Source organism: Leucopleurus acutus (genome assembly GCF_964270905.1).
Source record: "Leucopleurus acutus genome assembly, chromosome: 11".
In the NCBI taxonomy this organism is placed as follows: Eukaryota; Metazoa; Chordata; class Mammalia; order Artiodactyla; family Delphinidae; genus Leucopleurus; species Leucopleurus acutus.
Window position 1 is genome coordinate 28,467,895 of NC_139152.1, and position 23,592 is coordinate 28,491,486.

The 23,592-nt window shown below is 40.2% G+C and overlaps 1 protein-coding gene across 1 annotated transcript; it reads left to right on the forward strand.

The window, feature by feature from the left end:
* The first annotated feature begins 218 nt into the window (after nt 1-218).
* Nucleotides 219-10,379, forward strand: LOC309968414 (dol-P-Glc:Glc(2)Man(9)GlcNAc(2)-PP-Dol alpha-1,2-glucosyltransferase). Its single transcript, XM_082849663.1, has 3 exons — nt 219-479; nt 1,670-1,867; nt 3,774-10,379. Exons 1-3 carry the CDS (start codon nt 297-299, stop codon nt 4,827-4,829), a joined length of 1,437 nt encoding a protein of 478 aa, XP_082705789.1. The 5' UTR covers nt 219-296; the 3' UTR covers nt 4,830-10,379.
* The last annotated feature ends 13,213 nt before the right edge of the window (nt 10,380-23,592 follow it).

The window sequence follows — 23,592 nt, forward strand, 5'->3', positions numbered from 1 at the left end:
CCTCAGATACCCCGAGGTCTGCCCCTTCCGGCTGCTCTGACCACTCAGTGCGCCCTGCGCAACGTGATTGACAGGGCAACGGTCCGGTGCGTTACCTAAACTCCTCGCTCGGAAAACAGTGACCCGACCCTTCCGGAAGCTCAGGGTCCGCTCTTCCCAGCATCCTTTGCCTTCCGGCTATGCTCAGTTCCCTCCGGCCAGTCCCTCCTTGCGCGCACATTTCGAGCCCGAGTGTCAAGCTCGACTTTGGGGACCTGAAAATCCAGCACATATTTTCCAGGACTAGATTCTTGGCTATGCGGGCAGGAATGGCGCAGCTGGAGGGTTACTATTTCTCGGCAGCCCTGAGCTGTACCTTTTTAGTGTCCTGCCTCCTTTTCTCTGCTTTCAGCCGGGCGCTGCGAGAGCCCTACATGGACGAGATCTTCCACCTGCCGCAGGCACAGCGCTACTGTGAGGGCCATTTCTCCCTCTCGCAGGTGGGATTCCCCAACCTGTCTGCACCCTCGGACAGGCTAGAAAGGGAAGAGCTGGCCCCAGTTCTAATTTCTCCTACCTTTATCCTTAGCTCCCTCCACTCCAAACAGGAAAGGAACTGGGTAATCTTTTGTTCCTGTCTCTGAGATCTGTAAAATATTTGCTAAATGAATGAATAAACAGCAGATCTGTCTCCTAGCAAGAAAAGCTCTGGGAGATTAACTAATGGGGAACTGAGTTACTGCCCCTCTTTTTGGCTAATGATGAAAGCTATCCTAGTTTTTCTTTGCCAGTCCCGGGATTAGAGGCATTGGATTGCTTCTAGGAAATGTCAGAAAATTTCACTTTAGCTCACCTGTCAAGCATCTCACTGTGTATTTTGGGAGTCGGATAGGAGGGGGAGGGGGGAATCTTCAGCTACTAAGAAGTGACAAGTTACATTAATTCCATCCTTGGTGTTTTTAGCAACCTTCTGTTAACTAGATAAACTGGCAACTAGTGAAGTGCCAGCATGTTTGAGTATATATTTGGCTACATAGTTGTGTAGATGTGGGTACAAAAACAGACATATCCTTCTCTTCTGGTGAAGTCATTGTAAAGTAGTGGTTAGAAATATAAAGTCTATAATTAGAGAAGACCTGATTTTAAATCTTGGCACTATTATTTACTAGTCATGTCGCTTGGAAATTTTCTGAGTTTCAGGTTACTCATCTGAAAATGACAGTAAAATTGTATCTACTATAGAGCTTGTTGCAGGATTATATACAGAGGATTTAGCACAATTCATGGCTCTCTACATTGTAGTTGTCATTATGGATCCTGTGCTTTAATCTCTTTAAACATTTTTTTCTCTAAATCCATCCGAGTTCCAGAGGATGATTCCAGGCTTTTTAAAACTGGAGCATTTGCAATTCAATCACCAAATTACAGGCCCTCCAAAGAGTATATCTTGGAAAATAGAAACTGAGTTTAAGTTGTCTGCTGGTTGCTTGTACCTTAACAATCACAAAGCAGGTACAGGGACAAAACATAAGATAAACTTTTCTTTAGAGGAGGCATCTGATTTGCTCATTTAACTGTGACTTAGGATAACTTCCCAAAATGCCTGATTATTGGTGAAGATGACATCTCTGTGTCAGTCCTATCAGTATTACCTCTTGCTTTTGCTTCATTGTTGACCTTTTTTTTTAAGTGGGACCCCATGATTACTACATTACCTGGCTTATACCTGCTGTCAGTTGGAGTGGTCAAACCTGCCAGTTGGATCTTCGGATGGTCAGAACACGTTGTCTGCTCCATTGGAATGCTCAGATTTGTTAATCTTCTCTTCAGTGTTGGCAACTTCTATTTACTATATTTGCTTCTCCACAAGGTGCAACCCAGGCACAAGGTTTGTTTTCAAAATAATTTATTATATTTAAGTTTATGTACAGTCAATTCCACAATTATGGTGAATTTGTTTTATGAAATTTGGTGAAAAATGTATTTAACATTTAATATTTGTGTATCTTTTGTAAAGATAAAGCAAGTCCCCTACCCCCATTTTAGAAGATACTTGTGTTTAAATACTTGAATTACTCTTATTTATTTATAAAATCTATAAATTTTCATTAATTAAACCAGTTCAGTAAATATCTCAGTATGCTAAGCGCTGAGATTACAGAGGTAAATGACACAGTCTTTTTCTTATAAAACTTATATCTTCATTAGGGGAAACAGAGGTTACCAAGCAATTTTTTTTTATTTTTATTTTTTTTGCAATACGCAGGCCTCTCACTGTTGTGGCCTCTCCCGTTGCGGAGCACAGACTCCGGACGCGCAGGCTCAGCGGCCGTGCCTCACGGGCCCAGCCGCTCCGCGGCATGTGGGATCTTCCCAGACCGGGGCACGAACCCGTGTCCCCTGCATCGGCAGGCGGACTCTCAACCACTGCGCCACTAGGGAAGCCCCCAAGCAATTTTTTATGATTTAAGAATGCAGGCTTTGGAGGTGGATTACCTGGGTTTGAATTCTATCCACTTACTAATTGTGTTACTTTGCAGGTTACCCCTTAGTGACTCCTTGTTTTCGTCAGTTAAATGGGAAAAATATAGACTGTACCTCATAGGACTGTTCTAAAGAGTAGAAGAGCTTAATAAATGGAAGGTGCTTAGAATATTGCCTGGTATATAGTAAGGAATCAATAAATATTAATTATAATAGTTACTTTTAGCTTAAAGAGATGATTTCAATAGTGTAAATTATGAGAGAGCAATAGCTATAAAACGCCATGAGGATACAGAGAAGGAGCAGAGGAGCACTTGTTGCACCCTGACTTGGAGGGAGAGGTGTGGGTGGCATTGGATAAGGCTTCACAGAGAAGATGGTACCTGAGCTGAATCTTGATGACAGATAGGACTGTAGGATGGGAATGAATCCTGACAGGATTAACAGCATAAGCAAAAGTAGAAAGGCATTAAACAACAAGATGCAGGGAATTGCTATTTGGAATTATAAGATTATAAAGTACAGGGATGTGAGGCTGCAGAAGTCTGTAGAAGAAGGTAGGGGAGAAGTCACAAATATATTTTTATGTCATGGAAAGCATTTTAAACTTTGTCTAATAGGTGATGGACAGCTCTTAATTTTAATCAAGGTAATGGCATGGTTTGGCTTGGTGATTTAGATTAACTGGATGATAGAATTCAAGGAGTTAAGAATACTTTCAAATTCTACCTGAGACTATCAGCCCAAAAGAAGATGTTTAAAACTTTAGACTAGGCCCACTATTTTCAGGAAGATCCCTGTAATTTCATCATAAAATAGTAAGATCATTGTGTATAGTGGTATAAATGTTATATACATATTTATATTCTCTCTAGTGCACAGTTTTGAAGGGATATCTTTAAAAGAAATTGGTGATGATGGCTAAGTGAATACTTATGGAAGGCACGAAGATAAGCTCACTGAAATGGAACCACCTGCACTGTGTCCCATTTGTCTCCGTGTTCCCCATAGAACTGAGGTCATTGTCTTGCACACAATAACTCCTTAACTATTTGTTGAATGATTCAAAGTATTGTAGGCTTTGACACACACATGTATTGTCTTACTGCTTTCCAAACTGCTAGGTGTAACTAAAAAGTATCAGAAAGTGCCCTTATAAATACATACTGTGTTTTTGCAAAGCCAGAAATAACATTAATGTTGAATATTTTTTTTAAATAAGAGTCAGGCAGTTTTTTGTTTTTTAGTTCATTAGCTCAGCAGAAACAGCCTATTTGTTTTATTGTGAACTGTGTTTTCTCTTCTTGTAGGCTGCCTCAAGTATCCAGAGAATCTTGTCAACATTAACATTAGCAGTATTTCCCACACTCTATTTTTTTAACTTCCTTTATTATACAGAAGCAGGATCCATGTTTTTTACTCTTTTTGCCTACTTGATGTGTCTTTATGGAAATCATAAAACTTCAGCCTTGCTTGGATTTTGTGGCTTCATGTTTCGTCAAACAAATATCATCTGGGCTATCTTCTGCGCAGGAAACGTCATTGCACAAAAGTTGACTGAAGCTTGGAAAACCGAGCTACAAAAGAAGAAAGAAGAGAAGCTTCCCTCTATTAAAGGACCATTTTCAGAATTCAGGAAAATTCTTCAGTTCCTTTTGGCTTATTCCATGTCCTTTAAGAACTTGAGTATGCTTTTCCTTTTGACTTGGCCCTACATCCTTCTAATGTTTCTGTTTTGTGCTTTTGTGGTAGTTAATGGTGGAATTGTTATTGGTGACCGGAGTAGTCATGAAGCCTGCCTACACTTTCCTCAGCTATTCTACTTTTTCTCTTTTACTCTCTTTTTTTCCTTTCCTCACCTACTGTCTCTTAAGAAAATCAGGTCTTTTCTTTGCTTAGTTTGGAAACGGAGAATTCAGTTTTTTGTGATTACTTTAGTCTCCATATTTTTAGTTTGGAAATTTACTTATGCTCATAAATACTTGCTAGCAGATAATAGACATTATACATTCTATGTGTGGAAAAGAGTTTTTCAAAGATATGAAATTGTGAAATATTTGTTAGTTCCAGTTTATATATTTGCCGGTTGGAGTATCGCTGACTCATTGAAATCAAAGTCGATATTCTGGAATTTAATGTTTTTCATATGCTTATTCACCGTTATAGTACCTCAGAAACTGCTAGAATTTCGTTACTTCATTTTACCCTATGTTATTTATAGGCTTAACATACCTCTGCCACCTACATCCAGACTTGTTTGTGAGCTGGGTTGCTATGCAGTTGTGAATTTCCTAACTTTTTATATCTTTCTGAATAAAACTTTTCAGTGGCCAAATAGTCAGGACATTCAGAGGTTTATGTGGTAATATCAGAAACATCTTGAACTCTAAAAATAGACTTATTATTTAGACTATTTCCATAATGAAAACTACGTAGAAATTTTTAAATTTCTTTTAGGCACCATGGTGATCCACAGATCACATCAGATTTTTTGTGCTTTAAATATCAGAAATATGTATTTTAAATATATATATGTGAAATATGTATATATATATACATATATATATATGTATATCTATCTATCTATCTATGACCCAAGGAAGTTAAATGGTAAAGAACTGAGAAAAGTTTAAGACTTGCTCCATAAGCCTGAATAATGATGGGAAAGTAAAATTATTCATAGCTATCTCATGATATTTGATACTGTTGGCCACTCAAAAAGCTTGGAAACTTTTTTGTATACAAGTTTATTTATTGATTCTCTTCAGAAAAAGTAGCAAAGTCTTTGAAAAATATTTACAAATGATTAGGTAATATTATTGATTGAAAAGTTGTTTAACATTTTAGTAAATATAATTTCAATCATAAGGTAAAATAGACTCACATAGATAGTAAATGTTATAAAATAGAGGCTTTTCTGTGTTTATCTAGGAATCAAGTTGTTGATTTTTATTAAAAATCTAGAAATGATGAAGTCCTTTCACCGTTCCTAATATGAAATATATCATGGGCAAAGATAAATTGTGTTGATAATAATACCTTTTAAAAGGGCTTTTCTTTCTGAAACACACTACTTTATCAGTTTCCTTTGGCTGCCATAACAAATTACCACAAGTTTGGTGGCTTAAAAAAAATTTCAGAATTCTGGAGGCTGGAAGCCTAAAATTAAGATGTCAGCAGTGTTAGTTGCTTTTGGAGGCTGTAAAAGAGAATCCATTCCATGCTTCTCTCCTACCTTCTGCAGTCCATGGTGTTCCTTGGTTTATAGATGTATCACTCCAGTATCTGCCTTTGTCTTCACATGGCCTTCCTCCCATCTTCTTTCTCTTACAAGGACAATGTCTGTGGATTTAGGGCCCACCCTAATCCAGGATAATTGCGTGTCCAGATCTTTAACTTAATTATGTCTACAAAGACTCTTTTTCCATATAAGGTCATATTTACAGGTTCCAAGTTGACCTATCTTTTTGTGGGGCACTTTTTAACCCACCAAAGTTACCAAAGGAGATTTTACAATAAATTCCATAAAACTTGTAGGAAATAAATTTTTGATGAGATATTTTAAATAAAATTGCATCTTTTCAGAGAGGTTAAAAACAAGTGACTTGCAGGGTCACATAATTATAAAACTAAAAGTAACTGGTATTTGATTCCATTATCCAAAAAACGTTAGAATTTAAAGGAAGTTTAGAAATTATTTGATCTAGTCTTATTTTGTAGATTAGGGAACAAATGCTTGGGTAGGATTTGGTGGGATTAATTTTGGATTCTGTGTCTGCTATTTGGAGTACATTCATTGGGTTGTCATTCCCTAACAGAGAAGTATTATTTGGATATGCTAACATTGACATGTAAACTTAGAACTGTAACTAGAATTCATTTTTTAATCCAGTTTTACATTTGTAAACTTTTCAATAACTGTGTGAACTGTCTTAAGTGTTGGATTATGCTTTCTCTGGGTTTTAAATAATGAGTGGATTTGGAAGGTACTGTTCATTTGCAAATATAAAATTATGCACAGGTAAAAATACAAGTGTAGTCTTGAGTAATAAATGCAAAGTCTGGTTTTACACACTCTTTGGGGCCAAGCTGTACTCTATTTAGTGCTTAGAAAGTAGATTGACTCTTTAGTTATAACAGTGACTGTAGGACAAATGTTTTTACCGAAACTTTTTTTTAATTAGACAAGAAAGCACACTCAAATAATTATTTTATAATGGAGATACGAAGTCAAAGTTCTCCCCCAAATGTGCAATTTAGGAAAAAGAAATTTCTTATCTGATGCCATTGGTGCAAGGCTTTTGTTTTTTAGGCATATTTCTGAGACAAAAAAAAACCCTTTTTCTCTCTAGTCTGGCAAGAAGGAGGAAACTATTCTACTCCATGTATTAAAGGAATCATTGTTCTAATTCATTTTTAAGTGTTGAGTCCCTGCCCTTTTAAGACATCTTTTGGAATGCTGTGAATTAAAAGGTGCTCTACAGAGCTGCTTTTAGAAACATCCTGAAGTTATATGTGTTTTGACTCTTTTTCAAGAGTTACCAAATAGATATGTTTGATATTATTTTTTTAAAAATTAGACTTAATGATTAGAAGGTAATTCTTAAAAAAAAAAGTATTGATAAGCTAGAGACCCTGTGGGGCCTTGCAGTTATTGTTATTAAAGTCTGTAAATGGGTTTTTGGGGTGTTTTTGTTTTTTGCGGTACGCGGGCCTCTCACTGTTGTGGCCTCCCCCGTTGCGGAGCACAGGCTCCGGACGTGCAGGCTCAGCGGCCATGGCTCACGGGCCCAGCCGCTCCGCGGCATGTGGGATCTTCCCGGACCGGGGCATGAACCCGTGTTCCCTGCATCGGCAGGCGAACTCTCAACCACTGCGCCACCAGGGAAGCCCTGAATGGGGTTATTTTAAAGAATATCATAAAAAGATTTGGTCCGTAAGTTTTTTAGGCCCAGTAATATATCTTTTTGGACTTTTTTCTACCTTGTATGAAATTCTGTAGATACAGAGTATTATCTCTATATAGCATTAGGAAGGTTCCAATGTGTTGTGTTTCCTCACATTTATATTTTCTTTTAGTGGATACCTAGAAATCTTTTCTAATGCATCTATGTATGTAAATTATTTGGAAATATTGATACAGTCATTCCTCAGTTTAAGCATAGCATGTCATTTTGGCAAGAGAAATTATGTTAGCTTTCTGGTCTCTTCCTCCTTCTTCTTAGAGTTATTTCAGGAATGTGCTTAGCCTGTCACAACGTACCTTAATAAAAATGGCTTAATTCAGTTTATTTCTAATAAATAAATAATGTAGTGTATTTCTAGTTTGAATTCAACCGCCACTGGGCTTGACATTTCTTTTTCTTTATAATTGTCTGACGACCAGGAAAGGAAAAGAAAAGAGATACTCAATTTTTATCTGTACCCTCTAAATAGTGGACTATTACTTTAGGCTCACTTTCAAGTAAAATATTTCTATAAAGAAATCAATTCAAGTTCATTAGGTTAGAGAGCATTTATTATTTTAAAAATGATTAGAATTTCGTTAAAAACAAGAAAGAAGCATCATGCAAATAATATGAATAAGTTTTTTTTAATGGAAATTTAAATATGACTTAACCATGGACTAGAAAAAGCATAGGAGTTCTGTATTTGATTGTGGTTTTGGAATCGATAAAGCAAGTGGTTTAACCTTTGGTCCTCCCTTCAAATGAGAATAGTATTTGTCTTAAGTCAGTGCCATCTAGCCTTATTTCAAAAAGAACTCAACCCCTGCTGTATATCCATAAAGTTCATAAATATGTCATATAATAAATATTGAGTAAATGTATGCTGAATGAAGTTTTTTTAGTATGGAATGAAGTGAACATCCTAGAAGAAGTATGATATATAACCATAAACTAATTTCAGGAAATAAATCACATATTTGATAATGAGACATTCTAACCCTTTTGTGCCTAAGTTTCCTGACCTAGTTTTAAAATTTTTAATTTACTCTAGTGTTTAATACTTACACATGTATTTACTTGAAAATATGTGTTGTTTTTCTAATAGGATGTGATTTCAAAACTATTGCTGTTTATTTAAAATAAGAAAAATAAGTTACTATCTACCATTATAATAGCAGCAGAATTTTTGATCATTATCAAACTGTTAAGGGCAAAGAGATTTCAACCAATTATGAATAGTTTATGTTGTTTTACTTATGCTGAATTTTGCTACTTTAGGGATAACTGTTATTTAGGGTACTTTTTAATGTATTTAAATGTTGACAACAAGACAACATTTCCAATATACTAAAACCTGTATAGCTGAGAAAATTATAAAAAATGGATAAATGGAGGATATATTTGTTAACACGTATTCCTAAATCGAACACTAAATTCTTTACTATTTGGAAATTATTTCTAGGATAAGAAATTTTGTCACAGTGAAGTAATCCAAAATATCCTTATATTGTGCTTTTAAAAAAATGAGCATTTGATGAATTTAATATTACTTTAATTTGAACTCTGCACCACCATCAGACCAATAGAGATACTGTATTTTTCTGATGAGAAAAATATTACACATTGCATTGATTTTTCACTGAAACTTAAGTCATTTCAGTTCAGTTGAACCATATATGTGTGTGTATGGCATATGCAAAATGAAGAAGAGGGAGGAAAAGTAATAATGATAATTGCTATTATTTATTGAGCACCTATAGTGTGCTAGGCATTATACTGGCTGATTTACAAATGCTGTCTCATTTGATCTTATTTATATGAGGCAGATGTTGATTTCTGTTTGACTGCTGGAGAAACTAAGTCAAACACATCAGGTAACTTGCATCAGTCAACTACTTAATAACACAGATTGGTCTGACTTCCAAGCCTTGAGTTTTTGGCTGCTACTCTGCCTCACCATGAAAGTTTTTCCTTAAGAGAAGTAGAATATGGAGAGAGAGGTGGTAATCTGTCCTTGCTCTTCAATAGCCAGACCATTCATGGCATATTATTTTTTATATTGGATGCAGTCATTTTTAGAAATGATAGAACTGTTTAAAGGAGCATAAACAGATGATGAGTGTTTATAGTTCTGTTGAAGAGAAATAGCTAAAAGAATATATAGATGTTTAACTTGGAAGAGCAGAGATCCCATAACTTTGTAAGATCTCATAGTTGAGGAATAATTCTTTGGAAGGATTGGATTGTTCACACCTGTAAATCAAAGGCCAACAGATTTCAACTCATGAAAAACATACATTTTCTAATTGTTTAGTCTCTGCAGGGGAACGGGCCCAGAAAAAAAGTAAGTTTACCTATACTTTCTGGAGCCAAGATTCTATTTATCAAGGATGCTTCAGAAGAGATTCAGATAGCAAGTAGGTAGAATAAAATGGCTTTTTAAGATAACTTACAACACTGTGGTTTGAAATTCCTAAGTTTTTTATGGGTAATATTTTCTGCATTAATTGCGAAGTCATGGTGAAGTATATCTGGTGGCTTGTATTGTGACTGACATTTTAAATTTCTGAAAAAAAAAAACTACTTTTAACTCTGTTCCCTTGTTTTAGAAACAAATTCGAGATACAGACTTAGTATGAGGTATTTTAGCTATAGTGCTGGACAGTACTGCTATTAAAATAATTTATTTTCTATTTTGTAATACCCGTTACATTCGTAAACAGAATGTGCTTTTATTTGAAAAGGCTTTTCGCCTTAACAAATAAGTAGGGCAAGCACCATCTGTAAGATTTTTTAATGCAGTATCCACTAGGTGGTGATACTGTGCTACATTTCCAGGTGTTTTTGTACTTAAACTTATTGTCTGAGTTAACTTTTCTCTAGAGTTTTAAGTTTTGGTCCACAAAGTATTTTATAGCATCCATGTCTGTTTATTAAAATATTTTTTAAAATGTTTCCCGAATTGTATGAAGCTAAGGTAAATGTTTAAAAAGTAATTTTTGTGTTTTGTATTCATATATTTGGTGATTTAACCTAATATATCTTCCCATATGACATTCTTTTCTTCATATGGCATAGTCAAGATCTCTTCCCATAAGCAGTGAATGATGGTGAAGACAGATTTGAAAACTTATATACATTGTATCAGTCACTGTTTTAAGTGCTTTACCCACATTATCTTGTTTATGCCTCATAACAACTCTGTGGATCAGTACTGTTGTTAATATCCCCACTCTACACATTAGGAAACTGAGTAGAGTTTAAGTATTTTGTCCAAGATCACAAAATAACTGGCTGAGCTGGGATTCAAACCTGGGCAAGCCGACTCCAGAATCCATGTTAATTACTATCAATTGGTGGGGGGATGTAGGGGACAGGAGGAAGGGCACAAAGTCTGCCTTCAAATATGTAGCATTTTAGAAAGAGAAATAATCATGGAGGTTGTGGTTATACTCCTTTATAGATCAGGAAAATGAAGTCTGCGTTAATTTTGGCTCTTCCAGAGGCAGATAATCTTCCATCTGCTATTGTGTCTTCCGTTTCTCTTTTTGATGGTGCTTCAAAGTGATATGTATGTGTACTAGTGAATTTAATGGAGAAAAAAGAAAACAACTCAGGATTGGCGTCTTTAGCCATATTAATTTACATTGAAGTAAAGATCTGTGTTTTAATCGGAATGATTCCAGCAACCAAATGGGGGAGCATAGTTGTTTGAAAATTGATACTTAGTTTCTCCAAGGAGACTCCTATTTGGAAGCAAACTGTTGGTTAAACATGGCATACTTCGGAATTTTTCAAAACAATGTGACTGGAAAAGTTTGATCTTTTAAAAAACTCTATCAGTATATATTCTAGATGCTTTTAAGTTTTGTTTTTGTCAGATACCATTCTGTAAAATGTTTTTTACTTCTAAAATTATGTTGTGGTTCATGTCATTTAAAACTGATTTTTAAGTAATCCTGTTCTTTATAAGAATGAAAGATAGACCTTTTTAAAAAGTTTGTTCAAATATTATAGTTTCATTTTGTTTGTAAATAAATTCATGTTTTATAATATTTTAAAGCTTATTATGTCTGTTTAACACATTCTCTTACTCTAGACTGGGTGCCAGTGGCTTTTTTCTTTCATTCACGCTGTGCTAGTAGCCATTTTACCCTGTCTACCACCTACCAATTCTATGCTTTGTAAGTCTTCTTTTTTTTTTTTTAAATTGTATTGGTGTATACTTGATTTACCATGTTGTGTTAGTTTCAGGTGTACAGGAAAATGATTCAGTTATACATATATTCATTCTTTTTTAGATTCTTTTCACACTTTATAAGTCTTCCTGAAATAATAGAACTGAATAATATTTTTAAGTATAATAAGTGCCCATCATTAACCTGGATGACTATCTTCATTCTAATAATAGTGGAAGGCAGTTAAATTACTGGCTGATCATCTTGAACATGTGGAGGCTTGTATTTCTTCTAGTCCAGGTCTGTAGAAAGCTCAAAGTGTTTGCGAAACACTTTTAACTTGGCAGGACTGAAATCCCAAATTTTGATCCCTTCTGTTAAGAAGAGATCCCTGCTCTGTTTTCAGACTTCCAGCTCTTGCTTTCCACTGGGCTTCTTGGAGTTTCCGCTGCTTATATGCATCTCAGAGATCAGCTGAGGACTTACACACAGATTTGGGAGTTTCTCCTCTTTGACTCCCTCCTTCTTGGGATTTCCCTTCTTAATTTATAACTACTCTAACAGCCCTAAACTGCATTCTCTCACACCTCAAATCAATGATATTGCAGTTTTCTGACTAGGGTGTGTCCTCAGGGGAAAAGTCATTATAAATGTGGATAGCACCCAGTGAGATCTTTCAGTGATTAAATCCTGTCCAGTTCTTGACTCCTTTTGTTTGTTCTTCAGGACCTTTAAATAGACTTTTTTTTTTTTTTTTTTTTTTGGTGGTATGCGGGCCTCTCACTGTCGCGGCCCCTCCCGTTGCGGAGCACAGGCTCCGGACGTGCAGGCTCAGCGGCCATGGACCACGGGCCCAGGCGCTCTGCGGCATGTGGGATCCTCCCGGACCAGGGCACGAACCCGTGTCCCCTGCATCGGCAGGCGGACTCCCAACCACTGCACCACCAGGGAAGCTCTTTTTTTTTCTTTTTAAGTTAAACAATCTGTGGAACAATTAATATGATAAAAGTTCCTCTGCCATTACCTGCCTAGGAATCATCTTGATTATAGTTGTATAGTCTCTCTGTTTATGTATAGGAAGTTGGGGTTGTTACTTCTGAAGAGCTAAAAAAGCGTTCCTAAAATAAGTTTAGGTGGGGGCAGTAAGTTTTTAGAATATTGACTTCTAATATAGTCCTCTAATATAGTAAATCATAGTATTTGTAATTAAATCCAGTGACCTTTTAAGGGTCTCTTATGTGAAAATGTTATCAAGAAATACAAAAGAAACAGACTTCCAGGCAAGAAGAGCTCACCTTCCAACTGAGAAGGCTTTGGAAAAAAAAGCTTTCCCATGTCAATTGGAATGATGGATGGTTGCTCTGTGTTCAACGGCCAAATAGGAGGGAATGGCCTGCTAGAGTGCATGGAAAAGCTGGTTTCCCTTTTAGGAAATGAAAGTGTTTATCACAAGATGGATGAGAGCACAGGGTTGTTTCCATGTCTGGGACTTAACCCAAGGACCTGAAGCAGGTCGTGGGTTACTTCACAGACTAGTACCACTGGAGTTGGGGTAAGCTATGTTGAGTCTTTTTTCAAGAATGAGTCGCTAACGGATAGTAGTAGCAAAGTCCTCATTAAAATGTATACAACGAGGGACTTCCCTGGCAGTCCGGTGGTTAAGACTTTGTCTTACAATGCAGGGGGTACAGATTCAATCCCTGGATGGGGAGCTAAGATCTCACATGCCTCACAGCCCAAAACCCAAAACATAAAAAACAGAAGCAATATTGTAACAAATTCAATAAAGACTAAAAATGGTCCACATCAAAAAAAAAAAACATGTATACAACAGTTTCCCCTTAGTCAGCAGAAGATCTTTCAACATACCACAAACACAAAGTTTCTCTAATAGTGTTCCTTTTGTGAAGGGAATTTAAACGTTTTCTATGATGTATGAAGTGATTTGATCCCAAAAGCTGTAAATCTGACACTTGTACTACCAGTGTGCTGTTGAGCTAAATAACGTGAGCCAACAACCACTGGAAGTTAAAGATTTGTAGATGGTATTGCTAAGCATGCGTCTCCTGTAAGGAGTGTTTCTTATGGTACATAAGAAAAAAACTACTCCACAGTATGTCCATTCACTAAGTGGAAGGTATCCATGAAGTGTGAAGCAGGAAGTATTACAGTATCTTTAAGAGATCTCTGATACTGCATTTTGTAGAGGTATTTGAAAGCCAAGTGAAGCTCTGTGTTTGAAAGGTGAATTGGATGTGAAAGCCTTTCAAATACAGGTTAAGGCTTTTTTTCACATATAGAAAATGTATGTGTGTCCTACAAGCCAGAGGAACAAAGTTTCAAAGAGATTGGGCTTTCAGGGCATGGAACTTGTCACATACCAAAGAGGTGAAGGAGCTCATTAAATGGGGGAGACACCCACACCCTTACCATTGTATATATTACAAGTAACTCTGTGGAGCTCTCTCCGGGTTGGAGGATGGAGAGAAGTGAAGCCTTATCAGAGGACATGGAAAGTCTAGTATCACGTTTAGAAAATGGTTCTGTTTCTCACAAGCTGGGATGAGACAACTTTTAGGCATGGGGTTGTTTCCCTGTCTGGAATGTCTCCCTGTCTTCAACCTGAGCACTCTAAGCGGCCCAATAACCATTTCACAGACTAGTACCACTAGTGCTGGCATAGGCTGCTTTGAAACCTGTTGGAGAAACAACCACATGAGAATGGAAGCAATCAGGCCTCTGTCACCTGTATACCATGAAGATTGTCCGCATGCACCAGAAGATCTTTTTAACAAGTCACGAGCACAGAGCCTTTCAGTGTTCTTTGTGTGACAGGAAGTTCTCACTTGAGTGTCATCTATATAGAGGTAGCATGACCTGTCCATTAACTTGTAAATCAAGCATGAACCATCCCATGTGGTGATGAGCTAAACGAGGTGTGCTCCCTTCAACTCGAAGGGAAAGCCTTTGCAATGGCATGGTTAAACGTGTTTCAAGATAGATAATGGACACCGTTGTTGCTTACCTCAGGAAACGACTCTTATGGCCTGATTTCACTCAGGGGAAGATGTGCTGGAAGTGGCAGCATGGGGTATATTGTTGAGGAGCTCTGGCATATTGCTCTTTCCAGAGGGTCCTGATGGTAGGTTAGCCCCTGTCTTCTAAAGGTGAAAGGGATTCCTGGTCTTTCAGCTAACGATGAGACTTCCTTCCCCGACAGCAAATGTATGTGCTTCTTGCAAGGTAGAGGGATGTGAATTTCTAGGGACTGATTGTTCGTGCAGCTGGGAAACTTGTCCCGAGGGGTTAGGAGTATCTAGGGTAATGGGGGAGGGACATGCAAAAGGAATCTTTCTGACAGTTCATGGAAAGCTACTCCTGTAGCACTGTGTGCCAAAGCTCAAGATTAGTAAAACCTCTCAGAGTGTATGGGAAGGCTTGTTTCCCATTTAGGAAACACATGTATCTCACAAGCTACATGGGAGCACTTTTCTCTACAGCAAAGTTACAATGCCCTGGACTTCACCCTCTGTCTGAAACCCCTAAGGTTTTATTTCTTAGGCTAGTAACACGAGTGTTTGTACAGGTGCTTCTGCGTCACTCTTCCAAACAGGTACACACGAGTGAACCCAAGCAATGTACCCAGTAACCCGTACAAAATGACGAGTTTCCCCTTTGCCATCAGATCTCTTTGCCACAAAGTAACTGGCACACGAGGTTTCTAACAGGGTTCTCTCTGTGAAGGGAAAGGAGGACTGGTGTGTGAACCATAGTCAGTAGCAATGTGTACGGCAAAATTTTAAACCTAGCTTTGGCCGTTCTTATGTGATGGTGATCTTATGCCGAAGGTACTCCATGGAATTGGGTGGCGAAGCCTTTGAGAGGGCCCATTGAAACATGTTTCTCACCTACGAAATTTAACCAGTTTATTCACATAAGATAGGACAAGGATGGAATCTGTTCTTTCACTGAGTGGAAGAGGTAGGTACATGAAGGGTGAAGCTTGTGGTATCTTGTTTTAGAGCTCTGTCATACTGCTGTTTCTAGATGTACATTCCAGGGACGTTAAGCTCTGAGTTGTAAAGGTGAAGCAGATTGAAAGCATTTCAGGTACAGGCTAAGGCTTCTTTCCCATAAGGAAAAAGTATATGTTCCTTCTATGCTGGACGAGTCACCTCCCTGATGCTCTCAGGGAATGGGATACTGACAGAGGATTTAGAGTACCTCATGCAGTGCGAGAGAGCCATGAACAAATAAGAGTTCTCACGTCGAGTGGAATGCTGGATGGAGGCTCTGTGTTCCACAGCCAAATAGGAGGGGATGGCCTGCCCGACTGCATGGAAAGACTGGGCTCCCGTTTAGGAAATGGTTGTGTTGCTCACAAGCTGGGTGAGAGCACAGGGTGGTTTCCATGCCTGGAACTTAACCGAAGTGCCTGAAGCAGGGAGGGGTTTGCTTCACAGACTAGAACCACTAGAGTTGGGGTAGGTGATGTTGAGGCTTTCTTCAAGAATGCATCCCTCATGGAGAATAGTAGTGTAACAGGGAAGAGCCAAATCTGACTACATGTAGGATCTGTTTATTTTACTTTAAGATTTGCTTCCCACTGCGGTTGTTCACTAAAAAGACACTGTTTATACATAATAGCCTGCCTTGCGGAACCCTGCCCCTCTGCCTGAATGTTAAACCAAAGTGCCTATGTTCAGGGAAACATCCAGACCCTGTCCACCTGTGGATGGCTACAAGAAAGAAATTAACACATCCCCTCCCCGAGGCTGGCCATTCCAGGGGATATTTGCAAAACTTAAGGCCATTTTACTTTACTTCCTCATTTCCTCCCACTCTCTGGGCTATAATAAAAACTGGAATCCAAACCCTGATAAGATGGTTACTTTGAGACATTAGTCTGCAAGCTTCTCACTCTGCCAGCTTTCTGAATAAAGTCGTATTCCTTGCCTCAACGCCTCGTCTACAATTTATTGGCATGTTGTGCGGCAAGCAAAGCGAGCTTGGACTCTGTAACAGTAGCGAAGTCCTCCCTAAACGTATACAAGGAAAAGTATCCCCTTAGTCAGCAGGCGATCGTTCGCACCAGCACAAATTTTCTCTAACAGTGCTCCTTCTGGGAAGGAAATTTATCCCTTTTGTGTGCCGTATGTAGTGATTGGCTCCCAAGACATGTTAATCTAGCCTTTGTGTTTTCCATGCTCTGTGGAGCTAAACCAGGCGCGCCCAAATCTATTAGAAGGCAAAGGCATGAGGACGGCATCGTTAAGCATGTTTCTCATGTGAGGAATGTGGCCCATTATTTCTTGCCGTACTTAAGAAAAAACGACTCCGCGCTGAGTCTTTTCACTCGGTGGAAGGCATCCTTGAAGTGCGAAGACGGGACTATCACTGTGTGTGTAAGAGACCTGTGAGACTGCCCTTTGGGGAGGTATTTTGAAAGCTAAGCAAAGCTCTGTGTTCCAACGGCATATCTATTGTGAAGGCCTTTCAAATCCAGGTGAAGTTTTCTTTCCCATACAGAAAGTGAATATGAGTCCTACACACCAGAGGAACAAAGTTTCTTAAAGACTGGGCTTTCAGCATATGAACCCAGAGATAAACCCATGCACATATAGTCACCTTATCTTTGATAAAGGAGGCAAGAATATACAGTGGAGAAAAGACAGCCTTTTCAATAAGTGGTGCTGGGAAAACTGGACAGGTACATGTAAAAGCATGAAATTACAACACTATCTAACACCATACACAAAAATAAACTCAAAATGGATTAAAGACCTAAATGTAAGGCGAGATACTATCAAACTCTTAGAGGAAAACATAGGCAGAACCTCTATGACATAAATCACAGCAAGATCCTTTTTGACCCACCTCCTAGAGAAATGGAAATAAAAACAAAAATAAACAAATGGGAACTAATGAAACTTCAAAGCTTTTGCACAGCAAAGGAAACCATAAACAAGACCAAAAAACAACACTCAGAATGGGAGAAAATATTTGCAAATGAAGCAAATGACAAAGGAGTAATCTCCAAAATTTACAAGCAGCTCATGCAGCTCAATAACAAAATAACAAACAACACAATCCTGAATGGGCAGAAGACATAAATAGACATTTCTCCAAAGAAGATATACAGACTGCCAGCAAACATATGAAAGAATGCTCAACATCATTAATCATTAGAGAAATGCAAATCAAAACTACAATGAGATATCATGTCACACCAGTCAGAATGGCCATCATCAAAAAATCTAGAAACAATAAATGCTGGACAAAGTGTGGAGAAAAGGGAACACTCTTGCACTGTTGGTGGGAATGTAAATTGATACAGCCACTATGGAGAACAGTATGGAGGTTCCTAAAAAAACTACAAATAGAACTACCATATGACCCAGCAATCCCACTACTGGGCATATACCCTGAGAAAACCATAATTCAAAAAGAATCATGTACCAAAATATTCATTGCAGCTCTATTTACAACAGCCATGACATGGAAGCAACCTAAGTGTCCATCAACAGATGAATGGATAAAGAAGATGAGGCACATATATACAACAGAATATCACTCAGCCATAAAAAGAAACAAAATTTAGTTATTTGTAGTGAGGTGGATGGACCTAGAGTCTGTCATACAGAGTGAAGTAAGTCAGAAAGAGAAAGACAAATAACATATGCTAACACATATGTATGGAACTTAAGAAAAAATAAACTGTCATGAAAAACCTAGGGGTAAGAAAGGAATAAAGACACAGACCTACTAGAGAATGGACTTGAGGATATGAGGAGGGGGAATGGTAAGCTGTGACAAAGCGAGAGAGAGGCATGGACATATATACACTACCAAACATAAGGTAGATAGCTAGTGGGAAGCAGCCGCATAGCACAGGGAGATCAGAGCAGCGCTTTGTGACCGCCTGGAGGAGTGGGATAGGGAGGGTGGGAGGGAGGGAGATGAAAGAGGGAAGAGATATGGGATCATATGTATATGTATAACTGATTCACTTTGTTATAAAGCAGAAACTAACACACCATTGTAAGGCAAAAAAAAAAAAAAAAAAAAGAGGGTGGTCTCAATTCCTTCCTACTAGCTCCTCCCAAAGCGCACTTTAGTTAATGGGCAAACTAAACTTGACCTCTACCCTCAAGGTAAGGTCCAGGTTTTCCAATCAGCAAAGTTTGGTGTGCAGCTGTTTCCATGAAGCCTGAGTCAATGGAGTGCTTTAGTTCTAGACTGCAAAGGGCTGTGTTTCCACATTTCAAATCTAGAGAGTGGAGGCCTCAAGGCTGCCTGAAAAACACTCATGTTTCACATCTTTAAGTCACTTCTAGGAATGCCTCCGTGAAGAAAATTGAGCTTGCTCGTAAGAAGCCTTGAGGTCTCCATTGCATGGTAGGAGGTCATCCGACAACCCTCCCTAACAAGAGGGGGAAGAGAACGTGACCCCAAGCCTCATGAGAATCCCCAGAGTTTCCCATCTGCAAAGTGTGGTGTGAGCCGCCTCCGTAAAGACTGAGTCGATCGAGGGGTGCAAGTCCTATATGGTATTTGCAGGCTGAAGACACTCGTGTTGAATTTCATTTCCGAGAGAGAGCATGTGTCCCGTGAGTCCCTAGTGTGTCTTTTAAGTAACAAAAAGTGAAAGAGAAAGTAGGCCTCAACTCTTCCTACGAAGAGGGAAGGGAGCTGAAGTGTGTCCCTTCTTGGCATACCTCTTTTTCTACAGCTTTATAACAGCCCAGGGGACACAGTAGTGGACAGTCACTTTCAGCGCGGCTCTACCTTGGTAAAGGCCAAGGAGTTGAACTGACACATTCCCTGAGACTAAGATACATCATGGGTACTCATTCCTGTTGTATGTCCACAAGGTAGGGGAAGTAGACTTCTGGCCCAGCGTAAGAAAAGGTACAGAAATACCGGTAACAATGGGAAGAATTTGGCGTGCCTAAGTACCCTAGGACTGGCTAGGTGATTACATGGTGATGCTCTGCCCTGCATGCAGTAGTCAGATGTCCAATGTGTCATTATGGAAAGGCCCAGTGTGTCCCAAAGTCTCCAGGAATAAGTCAGAGAGTGCTGGTAAAGGCGCTGTGGGGTCAAGGTGGTAATTAGAAAATGTCGGGAAAAGCCGCTTTTCCTCTCTTAGGAAGTGACTTGGTTGCTGCTTCAAAGCTGGCTGAAAAACACACTGCCCATTCGGCTTCACTCCACAAATTCCTTTGTGAGGGACAGTGAGTGTTCCGGAATGAAACCAGGTGGTGGCGATTCTTTATCCCACAGCATTCCGTAGGTAAACTTCCAAGAGTACCTAACCTCTGGTCTCGGGGTAAGGTGCACTTTTTCCCATCTCCCAAATTGGGGGTGCACCAGTGTCCTGGAAGCCTTAGTCAATGGACTGCTTTAGCTCTAGTATGCCTCACGTGGCCTAGGACCTCGCGTCTATCATGTCTTTCACTGGAGGGCACTGTATACCAGAAGCGTGCTGAGCACCATTGAGGGACAAGCAGCTCTGGGAACAACCCTCTCTCTGCAGTTTGAAGAACCAGGAGTGGCTTTCTACTTTGGATGGGTAACGTTCCTCACCCTTCAAACAACCTCAGGAAGACGGATCTAGGAGGCTTTCTTTCAAGGGCGGAGAACTGAGCTGCACGGCAAAAAGCCACCGGGCTTCCAATTCAGTTGCGAACCTCATGCCTGACATCTCTCTGGTGGAAGTGGAAACCTGGCTATGGGTCCAACACAAAAGTAAGCAGAGATATACTCGGAGCCATGCTAGGCCGTGGAACTTCCAACACACCTACACCTAATGTGGGCACTTAGATGATTATGCAATGCACCACACTGAGAGCACGCTGCTCCAAAAGTGTCATCGGGGAAGGGTGAAGTTTGTCCACAGTGTCTCCAGTAGCTGGTCAGAAGAGGGATGAAAATGTGCAGTGTGATCCATTAGGCACAAGGTGAGCCAGGGAAAGGCAGTAATACCCATTCCAAAACTAGATAGTGGAGGCACCAAGGCTGCTTGAAAAACATTCCTGTTGCACAGCTTTTATTCACTTCCAGGAATGCCTCAGTGAAGAAGAGTGAGTTTCCTGGGAAGAAGCCACGAAGTCTCCAGTGCTTCTTGAGAGCTCCTCTGATGCGCCTCCCTACCTAGAGTGTGAAGAGAAGGTGACCACAAGCCTGCAGGGAAGCCCCAGAGTTTCCCATCAGCAGACCTTTGGGTGCAGCCTGCTCAAGAAACACTGAGTCCATCCAGTGCTGTAACTCCTGTATGCTTTTTATAGGCTAATGACAGTCATGTATGAAATCATTTCCCAGAGAGAACATCTGTCCTGTGATTCCCTAGTGTGGCTTTTAAGTAACAGAACGGGAACCCAACTGATGGTATCACCTCTATCTATGCAGGTAGAAAGGTAATGAACTGTTTTCTTGCATGCACAGCTTGCTTTCTAGAGCTTTACAGCAGCCTCGGGGAAGCAATTCTAGCCAGTCTTATGTTCACGTGGCACTCCTTTGTGCCGCCGCCTGTGTTGCACTGAAATAATGCCAGTGAATAAGGTACATCCTGGGTGTTTATACCTTCGGTATCTCTACCATGAAGGGAAGGTAGTCTTTCGGCCCAGCTAGAAGAAAGAACCCAACTACCGGGAAGAATTTGAGGCATTTGGACCTTCCAAAGTCCCCTAAGCCTGACTGTGTCATTATAGGGCAATGCTATGGTTCGCATGTCTTAGAACTTTCATGTGGAAATTTTAAGAGTTATCAAACTGGTTGTTCTCTGTCAAAATTACTGAACCATTCTTAAAACTTTTATTAATTAACTTATTTTATAAGATGAGGAAGATCTCTGAAAGGGAAGGCTTGTAGGATCTTAGTTCCCTGACCAGGGACTGAACCTGGGCCATGGCAGAGAAAGCCCAGAATCCTAACCATTAGGCAACCAGGGAACTCCCAAGAGGAGCTATTTTCAAGCCAACCCTAACCATATTTCTTCCTTCTACCTTTCTCTTAATTTGTAGGTCAATGACAACTAACTCTTTAACTAATAGGAAATCTTATCTATATGAAATCAACTTATCTAAATACATTAGGAATGTCCAACATTCATGTTTCATGGGAATTAAATTAGTGAATAAGTTGTGTGATGAGAAAATCCTTATGTTATGGCCACTGTTGCTTTAAAACTAAATGATTGGGGGGGACCTTGAAGATGGCGGAAGAGTAAGACGCGGAGATCACCCTCCTCCCCACAGATACACCAGAAATACATCTACACGTGGAACAACTCCTACAGAACACCTACTGAAGGCTGGCAGAAGACCTCAGACCTCCCAAAAGGCAAGAAACTCCCCACGTACCTGGGTAGGGCAAAAGGAAAAAAAAAAGAAAAAACAGAGACAAAAGAATAGGGACGGCACCTGCACCAGTGGGAGGGAGCTGTGAAGGAGGAAAAGTTTCCACACACTAGGAAGCCCCTTCGCGGACGGAGACTGTGGGAGGCGGAGGGGGGAGCTTCGAAGCCGCGGAGGAGTGCACAGCAACAGGGGTGCGGAGAGCAAAGCGGGGAGATTCCCGCACAGAGGATCGGTGCCGACCGGCACTCACCAGCCCGAGAGGCTTGTCTGCTCACCCGCCGGGGCGGGCGGGGCTGCGAGCTGAGGCTCTGAGGCTTGGGTTTCGGTTTCGGACGGAGCGCAGGGAGAGGACTGGGCTTGGCGGCTTGAACATAGCCTGAAGGGGTTAGTGCACCACGGCTAGCCGGGAGGGAGTCCGGGGAAAAGTCTGCACCTGCCGAAGAGGCAAGAGACTTTTTCTTCCCTCTTTGTTTCCTGGTGCGTGAGGAGAGGGGTTTAAGAACGCTGCTTAAAGGAGCTCCAGAGACGGGCGTGAGCCGCGGCTAAAAGCGCGAACCCCAGAGATGGGCGTGAGCCGCGGCTAAAAGCGCGGACCCCAGAGACGGGCGGGAGACGCTAAGGCTGCTGCTGCCGCCACCAAGGGGCCTGTGTGCGAGCACAGGTCACTCTCCACACCCCTCTTCCACGGAGCCTGTGCAGCCCGCCACTGCCAGGTTCACGGAATCCAGGGACAACTTCCCCGGGAGAACGCACGGCGGGCCTCAGGCTGGTGCAAAGTCACGCCGGCCTTTGCCGCCGCAGGCCTGCCCCGCACTCTGTGCCCCTCCCTCCCCGCCGGCCTGAGTGCGCCAGAGCCCCCGAATCAGCGGCTACTTTGACCCCGTCCTGTCTGAGCAAAAAACAGACACTCTCCAGCGACCTACACGCAGAGGCAGGGCCAAATCCAAAGCTGAGCCCCTGTGACCTGTGAGAACAAAGAGAAAGGGAAATCTCTCCTACCAACCTCAGAAGCAGCGGATTAAAGCTCCACAATCAACTTGATATACCCTGCATCTGTGGAATACCTGAATAGACAACCAATCATCCCAAATTAAGGAAGTGGACTTTAGGAGCAAGATCTATGATTTTTTCCCTTTTCCTCTTTTTGTGAATGTGTATGTGTATGCTTCTGTGTGAGATCTTGTCTGTATAGTCTTGCTTCCACCATTTGTCCTAGGGTTCTATCCATCAATGTTTTTTTTTAAATTTTTTTCTTAATAATTAATTTTAATAACGTTATTATACTTTACCTTCGTTCTTTCTTTCTTTCTTTCTTTCTTTCCTTCCTTCCTTCCTTCCCTCCTTTAGACAACGAATCATCCCAAATTGAGGAGGTGGTCTCTGCGAGCAAGATTTATGATTTTTCCCCCTTTACCTCTTTTAGTGAGGGTGTATGTGTATGCCTCTGTGTAAGATTTTGTCTGTATAGCTTTGCTTCCAACATTTGTGCTAAGGTTCTATCCGTCCCTTTTTTTTTTCTAAATAAGAATTTTTTAATTCAATAACTTTATTATACCTTATTTTATTTTTACTGTATCTTTTTTCTTTCTGTCTTTTTTCTTCTTTCCCTCCTTCCTTCCTTCCTCCCTCCCTCCATCCCTC

Bases quoted from the DNA above. Each gene is read 5' to 3' on its own strand.
- LOC309968414 (XM_082849663.1), top strand. From the start codon at position 297: ATGCGGGCAGGAATGGCGCAGCTGGAGGGTTACTATTTCTCGGCAGCC. The intron at 480-1,669 runs GTGGGATTCCCC...TTTTTTTTTAAG, and splicing joins GCCATTTCTCCCTCTCGCAG to TGGGACCCCATGATTACTAC. The intron at 1,868-3,773 runs GTTTGTTTTCAA...CTCTTCTTGTAG, and splicing joins AGGTGCAACCCAGGCACAAG to GCTGCCTCAAGTATCCAGAG.